The sequence below is a fragment of the Mobula hypostoma genome, chromosome 3 (genome assembly GCF_963921235.1).
Source record: "Mobula hypostoma chromosome 3, sMobHyp1.1, whole genome shotgun sequence".
NCBI lineage: Eukaryota > Metazoa > Chordata > Chondrichthyes > Myliobatiformes > Myliobatidae > Mobula > Mobula hypostoma.
Genome location: NC_086099.1, coordinates 63,211,463 through 63,224,679, shown reverse-complemented (window position 1 = coordinate 63,224,679; position 13,217 = coordinate 63,211,463). Strand labels below are relative to the sequence as shown.

Below are 13,217 nucleotides of genomic sequence, written 5' to 3'. Positions count from 1 at the left end.
CCTCCTCTGTCTCTTCTTCTCTCATCGTTTTTTGTCCTCTTTGATCCTGGAGTCATACGGCCCTGGCCTCATCCGATTCTTGTTCTCTCCCTCTCCTTGCCGTTTCCCGACGAGGTTTGGCGTCATCTCTTGACCATAATTTCCCCCTTCCCTTTCCATGCGGCATAGTTAGGCTGACCTTTTTTTTTAATACCCTAATCCTGGATAGAAGACACGAAGCAGTAACACCAAAGGATGCTGATTATTCTTGATGTGGCTGGCGCTCTCCTAAATGGACATGATATAGTCACCGCTGTCCTTTGACTGCAGCAAAGGGTTTTATGGGTGTCTTGAAGTACGTCATTACAGTAAGATTTAATTATCTCTTATTGATGGGTGGCAGTTACATCTGTCCCAATCCTGCACATGACGATGGTGATTAGCAGAATGTAACCCCTCGAAATAGAGCTGCCCTGCCCTTTTGCTCTGGCAGGTGTTGCTGCTGAGGCAGGCCGTGCGCATGCATCAGGCTGTCGCGTCCCAAATTCCATGATGGTGGATCAGCTCTTGGGTGAAAGCAAGCCTGTTTATTTTGGCGTATGAGCAATTTTATATGAATATATAACCCTGAACTTTGCCTGCATTCAGTAAGCTAGCACATTTTAATTCGATTTAGCCCAGAAAAGTGCCACCGTAATGCACCGTTTGCGCTAATTGGAGGTCACAAACAGACAGACAGAACATGAGAGTTTTAGTAGTATATAGATCAGTCACCATACATACAGCCTAGTGTCAGTTTATAAGACACACAATCAACGTACAGTGCCAATAAAAAGCATTTACCCCTGCTCCCCGGAAGTTTACATGTTTTATTGTTTTACAATACTGAATGACAGTGGATTTAATTTGCCTTTTTTGACACTGATCAACAGAAAACTCTTTCATGTCAAAGTAAAAACAAATTTCTACAAATTGGTCTAAGTTTATTACAATTATTAAACACAAAATAATTGATTGCATAATTACTCACCCCTTCAAGTTAGTATTTGGCAGCAATTACAGCCCTGAGTCTATGTGGATAGGTGTCCATCAGCTTTGCACATCTGGACACTGCAATTTCTCCCCATTCTTCTTTACAAAACTGCTCAAGCTCTGTCAAATTGCATGAGGTTCGTGAGTGAACAGCCCTTTTCAAGTGCAGCCACAAATTCGCAGTTGGATTTTGGTCTGGACTCTTACTCGGCCACTCCAGGACATTAACTTTCTTGTTTTTAAGCCATTCCTGTATAGTTTTTGCTTTATGCTTGGGGTCATTATCTTGCTAGAAAACAAATCTTCTCCCAAGTCGTAGTTCTCTTGCAGACTAAATCAGGATTTCCCTGTATTTTGTTGCATTCATTTTACTCTCTACCTTCGCAAGCCTTCCAGGAGCTGCTGCAGTGAAGCATCCGCACAACATGATGCAGCCACCACCATGCTTCATGGTAGGGATGATGTGTGCTGTTTGGATATGCCAAACATAGCATTTAGTCTGATGGCCAAAAAGCTCAATTTTGGTTTCATCAGACCACAGAACTTTCTTCCAGCTGACTTCAGAGTCTCTCACATGCCTTCTTGTAAACTCTAGCCGAAATTTCACAAGAGTTTTTTTCCTCCCAACAGTGACTTTCTCTTTGCCACTCTCCCATAAAGCTGCAACTAGTAAAATACCTTTTCAAAACCTTTTTGCTGAATTGCTTGGAGTGTTCTTTTATCTTCATGGTATAGTTTTTGCCAGGATACTGACTCACCAGTAGTCAGAACTTCCAGATACAGGTGTAATTTTACTACAATCAATTGAAACACCTTGACTGCACACAGTTCTCCAAAAACAGATCTCCATTTAACTAATTATGAGACGTCTAAAACCAATTGGCTGCACCAGTGATGATTTGTGTCATATTAAAGGGGTGAATATTTATGCAATTATTTTGTTTTATATTTGTAATTATTTTAGATCACTTTGTAGAGATCTGCTTTCACTTCGACACTACAGAGTCTTTTTCCGTTGATTAGTGTAAAAAAAAGCCAAATTAAATCAATGTTGTAAAACAATAAAACATGAAAATTTCTGGTGGGAGGGGGGGTGGTGTGATTACTTTTTATAGGCTCTGTTTTTCTCAGCTATCTTACGTATTATTTATTGTGTTTTTTATTATTATGTTCTTTATCTTTGTGTTTTGTTATTTTGTACTGCATACGATCTGAAGCAACTATTATTTTGTTCTCCTTACATTTGTATACGGGAAATGACAGTAAACAGTCTTGAATTTCACTTTATCATGTTAGCTAAGTTTACGTATTAATCTCATTTAAGACTTCAACCACACCCATCAAATGTGGTGATCAAACAGAGTGGGTTTTTGAACATCAGCATCTTAATTACACAACCATCTATAAAACCATAGAAATACACAAATACCAAGAAATGAAACAGATGGTCACAACACATTCCTACTATTGTAAAGGCTGTAAGTTTTTCATTGCACCTGTGCATACTTGTTCTTGCATCTATGACAAAATACTTGACCTTGAATGTAGTATCACTGATTATTCACCTAACAGTTGTGAAAATATACATCAAGCACAAAACCCCTGCCTTCTAATTGTCATGTACACAATAAAAACAGGTGTAGACTAATCAGTTGTTTGTGCTTGCTCTGTATTCAATGTTATGGCTAATTTATCCTTTTGACTCTTTCATACAATAACCCCATATCCCTTGATTACCTTAAAATCCAAAAATCCGTAAGTCCATTTTGAATTGGTGACTTAAACTCCATAACCTCGTGTAGAGAATTCCAATGATTCCATATCCTCAAGGTGAAGAGATTCAATCTCATCTTAATCATGAAAGAACCAACCACAGGCCACAACCACCCTGCATTTTCTCTGGTTAAAGCCCATAAAAATTTTGTATGTTTCAGTAGAATTTCTTCTAACTTTTCTAAGTTCTCAGCATTGGGTCATTTCACTTAATTTATCCTCAGGAAAAAATCTGCCATGTTTAGAATCAATCTGGTAAACCTTTGTTGTACTTGCCCTAGCGCAAGTTATACTTCCTGAGGTAAAGAAATCAGACATTTACACATTTTATACAATTCTAGTATGCCATCTTTACGCTTAGGCAAAACTATATGACAAGATTGCTTAGTAATTAGATAAAAAGAACACAGGTCTAATAACTGCTAGGTTTAATTCAATAGAAATGATTCCTCTCTACCACAAATGCTAAAAACGTTTTGAACAATACTCTTCAGCCAATTTAATGGTAGTAAGACTTCAACTTTCAAATGACCTTTTCAACTAGCTTCACATGAAGCATGAGTTATAAAAATAGCCATAAAAAGGAACATTACTTCAGGAATATCCAAAGAGGGGGGAAAAAATTAAGATAGAGACACAAGAGACCACAGATGCTGAAAATTTCGAGCATCAAACAATCTACTGGAGGAACCAGTAAGTAATGCTACATCCTTGCAGGGAAAGGAATTGTCAATATTATGATAGATAAATACTTTATTGATCTCAAAGGAAATTACAGTGTCACAGCAGCATTACAAGTTCACAGATATACGAATATTTGAAGAGAAGTAAGAATAAAAATTAAGTTACCTCAAACAGTCTAACAGAAGGGGTTCATCACTTCCCCTGCTATAGGTTGACTCATTATAAAGCCTAATGTCCGAGAGTAAGAATGAGCTCATATAGTGCTCTTTGGAGCAGTGCTGTTGTTTTAGTCTATTACTAAACGTGCTCCTCTGTTCAGCCAAGGTGGCATGCAGAGGGTGAGAAACATTGTCCAAAATTGACAGGATTTTCTGTAGGGTCTACCACAGTCTCTAGTGTGATGTCTACCACACCCTCCATCAGCACTATGAACAGCAAGGGGAGACAGTATAAAGAGAGGGTAGTGGTGAAACAGCGGGCAGAGATGATTTGTGGAGTGGGGTGGGGGGAGGAAGAAGAGGTTGCAGGTAGGGGTAGGTTTTGTTGAAGGATGACAGGCACATGGAGCAATGTAGAGGAGAGCAGGGGTGGAGTTAGAGGTGGGTGACAAGAGAATGAGGGAGATGCAGCCAGGATTTGTTTGGAGTAGGGTGGGTGTCTAGAGGGTGAAAATGGAGACAGTTGCTGGAGGGTGATAAGCAGGAACACAAAGGCTCCAGTGGCGGATTCTGATAAGGAAGGTGATAATGGAAACCATAGGGGCAGAAATGAAAGGTGATAGAACCAGGAAGAGGGGGTAGGCAGAGACAGCCAGTGGGTGAAATGCATGGATAGTTGGTGAATGGAATGGGGGAGTGCAGAAGTTGGGGGACAAAAGAGAACTGGAGGCTAGGGTTAAGCAAAATTTAAAACAAAACTTCACACTACAGAAAACCATCTGAGCAGAGAGTAAAAATAAATGTTATTCCATCATTTAAAAGATTCATTTTGCACCAATAAACATTAAGAACATTAATTAATATCTTATTTTTACATCATGAATACTCTCAGCTAATTTATACCACTTACCTGCTGTTTTAATTTTTCCTTTTCAAGAGCTGCTTTCTCTTCAGCTTCTTTCATCTGGAGTTACCAGTTTAAAAATAAAATGTCTATGTTATTAATTCAATAATTGGTTTACCTTTAAAAATGCAAAATGAGCAAATAACTTATTCAGCTATTGTTTTCATTTTTATTCGCAAAACTTGCAGATCAAATCTGACATTTTAGATTAGCTATACTGTTTGTATAGTGGATAATGATCAGCATATTCTCAGCAGTAATTTGAAAAATAACTACGCTTCATTTCAACAAATCACAAGTCATTTCAACAGTTTAAATAATATTTCATTCTCCTCACTTAAATGCGGTTAAAGGCTTTTTCCCCCAAATGTGACTATCATAAGACATATAATCATCATCCAGTTTGTAAAAGTGGAAAGAGGAAATCTAAATTGCTCCTTGCTAAAATATGTATTTATGGGGCTCTTATAGTAAAATGAAATTGGAGTACATCCATGTTAAATATAAGCCACCTGGCAAATTCTAATGAACTTATCCCTTATAATGCATATAAGGTTTTGCATGTAACCCAATACAGTTCTTGGGAGTCTTTAATTTAAAATTCTGTCTAGTTCCATAATGGCAAAATGATTAAAATTCTTCTAACTTTGGATTAATATTGCAATAATTCAATTTGAGGTAATTAGCTGATGATATATCATTTCTGGCAAAAGCTATTATTGCACTGCTTTTCCAGTCAGCTAGTTGGCAGCTCCAGAGAAGCTTTAAATCAGAAATAAATTAATGTTTCAAGCCATTGCTGACAATTCAATAGGTAAACACCATCACTGGGAATTTAGATATTGGTGAGAAATCATCTCCATTTCTCCAGGATCTGATTTGCTCCTACAATTCTGATCTCTTGGAGATTGCCAGTTTTAATGCTAGTATCACAAGCAGTCACACCTTCAGTTATCAAGGGCCTAACATTTGGAATTACCCCCCCCCGCCCCACTTCATGCTTACCACTCCTAATTTCTACATTTTTTGACCCAAGTTATGGCCATTCAGCATAAATACTTCATTTGACAGTATCATACTTTCGATAATGGTCTGCCAAGTACTTGGGAAACTTTCATTTTTTTTAAAGCTACTGATATTGAATGTTTTTATATACTGTCAACACGCCTTGCCCAACTATTTTCATTTTGGCTGTGATCATATTCTCTCAGATAGATACTGTTCAAATCCAGGGAACGAGTCAAAAATTGTGCAATTATGAGGCCATTAATTTCTAATTAATATTTCATGTTTGGGGTAAAAGAGACAGACATGACAGGATTTTTAAAAAAAACGAGAATGTAGATTTTTCACAAGGCATCACTGCTACGTGTCCACATAAGATTTATTTAATTCTATCCAACAACTATTGTTCAATTTCCTAATCAATTAATAAAAAACATTAAGTTGAGACTGTAACAAATATCATGCTTTGAAACATTAAACTCTGAATACAAGATGCCACTATATCCTTTCTCATTTCTCTGCTTTCGCCACAACCTCTGCTTTTTACAAATATTTATCTTATTTACAAGTTCCATGGAATCTGCTTTTACTACCACACCTGGCAGAGAAAGTAACTGTGATTAAATATCTTCTGAGCAATATGACATGACACACGCATTATGGTAGCTTAACTTGTTGAAATCCACATATATAACTGCAATGGCTTGACTGGGGAGTTCATTTGTTTGCAAAGTCTATTGTACCTTAAGGAAAGCTTGGAGAGTATAGTATGACAATACAGGAGACATTACCTCAGATGCCTTTTGTTTCATTTCCTGACAGACTTCATCACATTCCACCAGGACCTGCTCCTTAGTCACCACTGAACACAGCATTTCCTTACAGAACACAGAAAGTGTCTACAGTATTAGTTCTTCAACGAATGTTGCATTAATTTAAAAGAAAACTATATATATTATGTATGAATGATCTAGATATAGTGAATTTAAATAAGCTTTTGCTTAAAATATCATAAATACGCACACTTACTAATTGTCAATAAACTTTTTTTTAACTCGCTACACAAAAAAACCATGGATGATACAGTTCATGCAATGATGGAAGTTATACTCAAAGTGCATGATTGACATCTCAACCATGCAGAATACATCTGAACCTTGCAGAACTCAAATTCAATTTCTTTTCTGAATCATTTCACTGACTTATTGCATGAACTGAAACAATAAAGATAGTCTTCTTCACCTAAATTTGAATAATTCTTCCCTGTATGCATAAAGGAATGCATTTGAAGATTAACGAAAAACAAGCTTGTAATTGGTTTTAAAAAATGTAAAAGTATTTGAAATAGTTATTGGATGAATATTATATTGCATATAATGTTATCATTTAAATTCCCAAAATTAAACTGATTTCTGTGAGGAATTTATAACTTTTTGAAGCCAATTACATGGCAGTCTGACTAAAGCCTCTTCAACTCAAACTATTTCAACCGAATCAACCTTAAAAATTTGATGCACATTACCAATCTATTTACAGATGCAAGTGACATTCTGGTTTGTTTTTTTTAAATTTTCTTATGACCAAACAGGGTATCATTCTGCCCATCAAGTCAATGCTAGTTCTCAAGAGCAATTCCATCCTCAATTTCCCCCGTAACTTATTTTCTCTCAATGCCCCCCTCCCAGTTCTTATCAATACCACAGGTAATTTACAGTGGGCAATTAATCTACCCAACTGAACATCTTTAGTACGTGGAAGGAAACCAGGGCCCCAGGGTAAAACCGCACACAACTTGACCAGGAGCAGCGGACAAACATTTTAAGTCTAGTTTCTGGATAGATGGAGCACCACCCTGTTTAATTTGGATGGGACTACCAAATTAAAGTTTGTACAAGTGGCGTAATGTTTTCAATTCATTTATACCACTTAAACTGTCATTTAATATTTTTAAATATAATTTATTTTAGTAATTTAGACCCATTTGAATGTTCATTAAAACTATTCAAAGTGAAAAGGCCATCTGGATAGCTGCCAAGATCCATCAGGATCTTTCAATCTGAACATTATCCTTTCATCCTCTGTTCAACTCCTCGCTATATGCATTTAGGACGCCTCTGGTGCCCTCTGTCACCTTCCTTGATAATTCTCAAAAAAACTGCATGTGCTAGAAACTGGCAAAAGGCAAAATGCTGCAAACACTTGGCAATATCTACAAAACAATCTTGTATCAAAAGCAGTGAGAAAATATTAGTTTTACAATGCATAGAGTGTAGAGTAGATGGGGCAAGATGGATAGACAAATGGTAAATCTGTAGTAGGATGAAGGTACATTCTCAATTCTGCTGCTGAAGGGTCCTGAGATGAATCCAAATGGCCTCCAAATGAATCCCCTCCATAGATGCAACTTGACTTGCTGAGTTCCTTCAACATTCTGTGTGTGTGTTGATCACATTAGCAGTCCTTATATGCATATGACCCAAGACAAATATTCTCCACCTTATCCATCCTACCCTCATTCTCTAAAACCAATTTGTTTACTCTGTTGAAAGGTCTTCAAACTGTTTCCTTTCCACAGATGGAATTTGCCCTGCTGCGTATTTCCAACATTTTGTTTTATTGTAGTTTCCTGGTTCTAACTGGTTCAATTTCAACACGAGCATTAATCACTCCACAACTCCATCCTATATCAGAATGATTTTGACAGCTCTTCTCTCTCATTTCAAACATTAGTCCAACCATCTTTGTCCCTCTATCTCTGTCACATCTACCCTCAAGACAAGACTCTTCACACAAGTTCCTTTAAGAGGTCTTCCTTTTTTCTTCACGGTTTTCTCTCTACCATAGTTAACACAACTGTGAACTGAAGCTCCTTTGCTTCAGTCAGTTTTCTTATCCCTCTTCAGCCTCTAACTCCTATTTTTTTCCCCTGATAACTTTCCATCACAGACATTCTACTAGACACGTTCCACAGCCTTGCAGTACGCAGTACAATGAAAAGAACATAATCTGATCCTAACTGTTGCCTTAAATCATCTGGTCTCACTTTTTCAATATATTCCTTTTGTATCATCCATCTCTTCCCATTACCTCTGCTACTGAAAAACAGCTTGTTTTCTCCCTTTCCCACTAATGGCAACCAGTTTCAGAACTTTTCAGTTAACCATATCACTTTCCATTTATGCTGCCCGACTTGCTGAATGTTCCCAGCATTTATTTCAGAGCATCTCAGGTAGTTTTCTTTTTCTGATTTAAAGGAAGATTTTAAAGTTGAAGTGTTATCTCCACTTTCCTCTCCACCCACGCAGCTTGGTATGGTGAGTGCTTGAAAAATTTTGCATTGATAAAGATCCAAAGGCCTGTTGCTTGCTGAATCACAGGCTTTAGGATAATTGAGTTCCCAGTGACAAATGCAGCAGTGGATATTGCACACCCGCGAATGGTAAACCAGAACTTAATTGGCCAAGTGAAACTGCTGGGCTCGAACATATGAAATAACAAGGCAAAGATCTTATTCTGGAATTTTCACAATGTATTATAATTAAGGTTTTACCTTTTTAATCCGCCTACAGGGGCATTTCATCTTCACTTTCTGGCTGCAGCTCTCTAGACAGTTACCAGGGTGGCAGATTGCTTTGCATCGATGTCCACAAGGTAACTGGAAAAAATGAAGAAGATACACAGAATTTTGTTCAATAAATACAAAGAATAAAATGAAATAAGTGAAGGTCAGACCTAAACTTGCTCAAAATTGTTCCGTTGGAAGTTTACAGCAAATAAGTACAGAAGGGTTGATTGTTTCATTAAAAAAAATCTCCACTTGACAGCTGCACAGCTCTTACTTGAAATGATTTGTCAGAGAGCATGGTTTTTAAATAAAGTGACTGCTATGATGTTGGGCTGGACTCATTCTGCATTCAGCCATCTGGATGGATTCTTTCTTGATGCAAAGTTGAAAATGAACTAACTTTAAGACAAGAGAAAAACTGATAGCTAAAAAATTAAATAAGGCAAACAGATGATGAAAAAACTTATAATTACTCAGTACTCTTTAGAAAGTGATATACTTTGGTCATCTTTTGTGCAAATTCAATTATTTAACATACAATTCTACAAAAAAATCCACAATACTCATCCTTTGACATATCCAATAAGCATGTAGTATCTGGTAATACAACAGCTGAACATTCAATTTCTTAATAGGCTTAAATTCTACATTCTCTTCTAAAGGACTGTGCTTGAACATACCTGCTTAGGACATTGATTTTTGCAGGAATTGAGGTTAATTTTAGTTTTAGCATCAGCTGTAGTCATTTTTCTAAAAGAGAAAGAGTACATGATGTTGAAAGACAAAATGTCGCATGATAATAACCTTAACGAGATTAGTTTACAAGGCAACAATTTTGTAGATCATTTACATTCATCTTTCCAAAATATTACCCAGAAATTTTCCCAAAAGCAGCTCCTTAAACAAATATACATGATTCACTTACTGATGTTCAACATAATTATAAAGATAGACAGACATCACACTCCTGAACTTGTTCCTATTTCATTCTAGTCACCTCTGAGAAATGCATTCTTAATTTCTTTAAACACCTCTAATGAGTAATGATGAAAATTTTCAGTTCAACTTTTCTCAATTATTAAATAATGGAATACAAATAATATAGTTTGAAGCACAAAAAAAACAAAGCATTTATTTTGTTTAAAGGGGAGAAATATGAGGCTTGTACCATTGGATAAGCCATTCATTAGAGTCCCTATGCTCTGCTCCTTCTTTCCCTGACAACTGCTGAACCGAATAGCCCAATGAAACTTTGTAAATGATCCAACTCCAAAAAATAATAGAGGGCTATGGGTAACCCTAGGTAATTTCTAAAGTAAGAACATGTCTGCATTGTGGGTTTTCTTAATCACTACATCGAAGACCCAACGAGAGAATGCGCGATACTTGACCTGCAACTATGGAATGAGACAGGCCAGGTGACAGAAGTTAGTGTAGGAGAACACTTTGCATCTTGTGATCACAATGCCATTAGTTTAAAAGTAAATATGAGAAAAGGTAGGTCTAGTGCACAGGTCAAGATTCTAAATTGGAGAAAGGCCCATTTTGATGGTATCCAAGGGCTGGCATGTGTGGATTGGGACAGGCTGTTTTTTGGCGAAAGTGTACTTGGTGAGTGGTTGGCCTTCAAAAGTGAAATTTTGAGAGTACAAAGCTTTTATGTGCCTGTCAGAATAAAAGGTAAAGATAATAGGTGTAGGGAACTTTGATTTAAAGAGATATTGAGGCGCTGTTAAAAAAAAAGGGAGTTCATTACTGGTAAGAGCAGGTAGGAACAAATGAGGTGCTTATGGTGTACAAGAAATGCAAGAGGACACTTAAGAAAGGAATCAGGAGGGCTTAGCAGACAAGGTGAAGAAAGGAAGGGGAATCCCAAGGGATTCTACAGATATGTTAAGAGCAAAAGGACTACAAAGGACACCACAACAGGGACAGAGTTCCCCTTGTCCTCACCTACCATCCCACCAGCCTCCGGATCCAGCACATTATCCTCCGCATCTTCCGCCAACTTCAACGGGACCCCACGACTAAGCACATCTTTCCCTCACCACCCCTCTTTGCTTTCTGCAGGGATCGGTCCCTCCACGACTCCCTGATCCACACGTCCCTCCCCACAGATCTCCCACCTGGCAATTATCCCTGAAAGCGCAAGTGCTACACCTGTCCCTAGACCTCCTCTCTTGCCACCATTCAGGGCCCCAAACAGTCCTTCCAAGTGAGGCAACACTTCACTTAAGTCTGTTGGGGTCATCTATTGCATCCGGTGCTCCCAGTGCGGCCTCCTCTACATCGGTGAAACCCGACGCAGATTGGGGGACCGCTTCGTCGAGCACCTCCGCTCCGTCCGCTACAACAGACAGGATCTCCCAGTAGCCACCCACTTCAACTCTGCTTCCCACTCCCATTCAGATATGTCCATACATGGCCTCCTCTACTGCCATGATGAGGCCAAACTCAGGTTGGAAGAGCAACACCTCATATACCATCTAGGTAGTCTCCAGCCCCTTGGTATGAACATAGAATTCTCCAACTTCCAGTAATTCCCTCCCCCTCCCTTCCCCTATCCCTATTTCACTCTGCCCCCTCCCCCAGCTGCCTATCACCTCCCTCATGGCTCCACCTCCTTCTACTACCCATTGTGTTTTCCCCTATTCCTTCTTCACCTTTCCTGCCGATCGCCTCCCTGCTTCCCCTCCCCCACCCCTTTATCTTTCCCCTTTCTGGTTCTTCACCTGGAACCTACCAGCCTTCTCCTTCCCACCCTCCCCCCACCTTCTTTATAGGGCCTCTGCCCCTTCCTTCTTCAGTCCTGACAAAGGGTTCCGGACCGAAACGTCGACTCATTGTTTCCACGGATGCTGCCCGACCTACTGAGTTCCTCCAGCGTGTTCTTAGTGTTACAAAGGACAAAACTGGGTCTCCCAGAAGATCAGAATGGTAACCATGTGTGGATGGGGAGACCTTAAATACATTTTTTGCATCTGTGTTTACTCAGGAGGTGGACATGTAGTCTGTAGCAGTGAAGCAGAAAGCATCAACTTCATGGACTCTACAGATTACAGAGAAGATGCTGTTTGCTGCCTTGCGGCAAATCAGGGTGGATAAATCCCCAGGACCTGACAAGGTGTACCCTTAGGCCATACGGCAGGCAAGTAAAGAAATTCCCACAGCTCTAGCATAGATATTTAAATTATTCTTAGTGACAAATGAGGTACCAGAGGATTGGAGGATAGGCAATGTTGTTTTGCTGTTTAAAAAATGGCTCTTTTCGCCATTAAAGTAAGAAATGCGATCATTCTACGGGCTGAAGGGGAAAGATTACTAGAAATTTTAGGAAGTCCAAAGATAGCAGTAATAGGGTGAGGAGAGATATCTATATTTAATACCTTAGAAATAATATTAAAAATATCTCTCCAAAAAGTTTCCAAAGTAGGACAAGACCAAAACATATGAGTTAAAGAGGCTATCTGCCCCGAACATCTATCACAAAAAAGATATCATCAAAAAAGATGTATTTTACAACATTGGAAAGAGCTTAATGCTCCAACTACCTTTTTTTGGTTCTCTCAGACGATTTTATGTTTGAATCTGGAGAAAATTAGAAGCAACCTTTATGATTCTTCATTTAAATTTTAACAGATTTGGGGACCTTTTATTCGATACTTTCATTTAATGTAATACATACCCTTCTTGTTTTTTTTCACTGTTTTTAATGGAGGTCGGGATTGAGGACGTGATTTTAAGTTTAACTCTGTTTGGTTTCAAGTTAGCCCATTGCTTTGCTTTGCTTTTAGTTAGTTGCACGGTGGGTTTTTTTTGGGGGTTTTTTTTTCTTTTTTTCCCATTGATATATATATAAAATTTAGTATACTATTATGTTATCTTGGTTTTTTATGTTTAAATTACATTGTTTGTAGTATTTTTTTTGGTATTGATACCTTCTGGAATTTTATTATATTTTAACATTGTATTAATGTTTATATGGTTTACCTTTTTGTATACTTATTCAATAAAAAGATTTAAAAAGAAAAAAAAAGAAAGAAAGAAAAAAATGGCTCTAAAAACAAACCAGAAAATTATAGGCCAGCAAGCCTGACATCAATAGTGAGAAAGTTAT

At 38.0% G+C, this 13,217-nt stretch overlaps 1 protein-coding gene across 2 annotated transcripts in view; it reads right to left on the bottom strand.

Moving 5' to 3' along the window:
- Window positions 1-13,217, bottom strand: part of nfxl1 (nuclear transcription factor, X-box binding-like 1) — a 106,993-nt gene that overhangs the window by 12,383 nt on the left and 81,393 nt on the right. For both annotated transcript variants that reach the window (XM_063043189.1, XM_063043191.1), the window contains exons 18-21: window positions 9,781-9,850; window positions 9,086-9,190; window positions 6,327-6,413; window positions 4,537-4,590 (exon numbers count right to left, since the gene is read on the bottom strand). In XM_063043189.1, coding sequence (XP_062899259.1) covers window positions 4,537-4,590; window positions 6,327-6,413; window positions 9,086-9,190; window positions 9,781-9,850 — 316 coding nt within the window. The remainder of the gene's footprint in view (window positions 1-4,536; window positions 4,591-6,326; window positions 6,414-9,085; window positions 9,191-9,780; window positions 9,851-13,217) is intronic.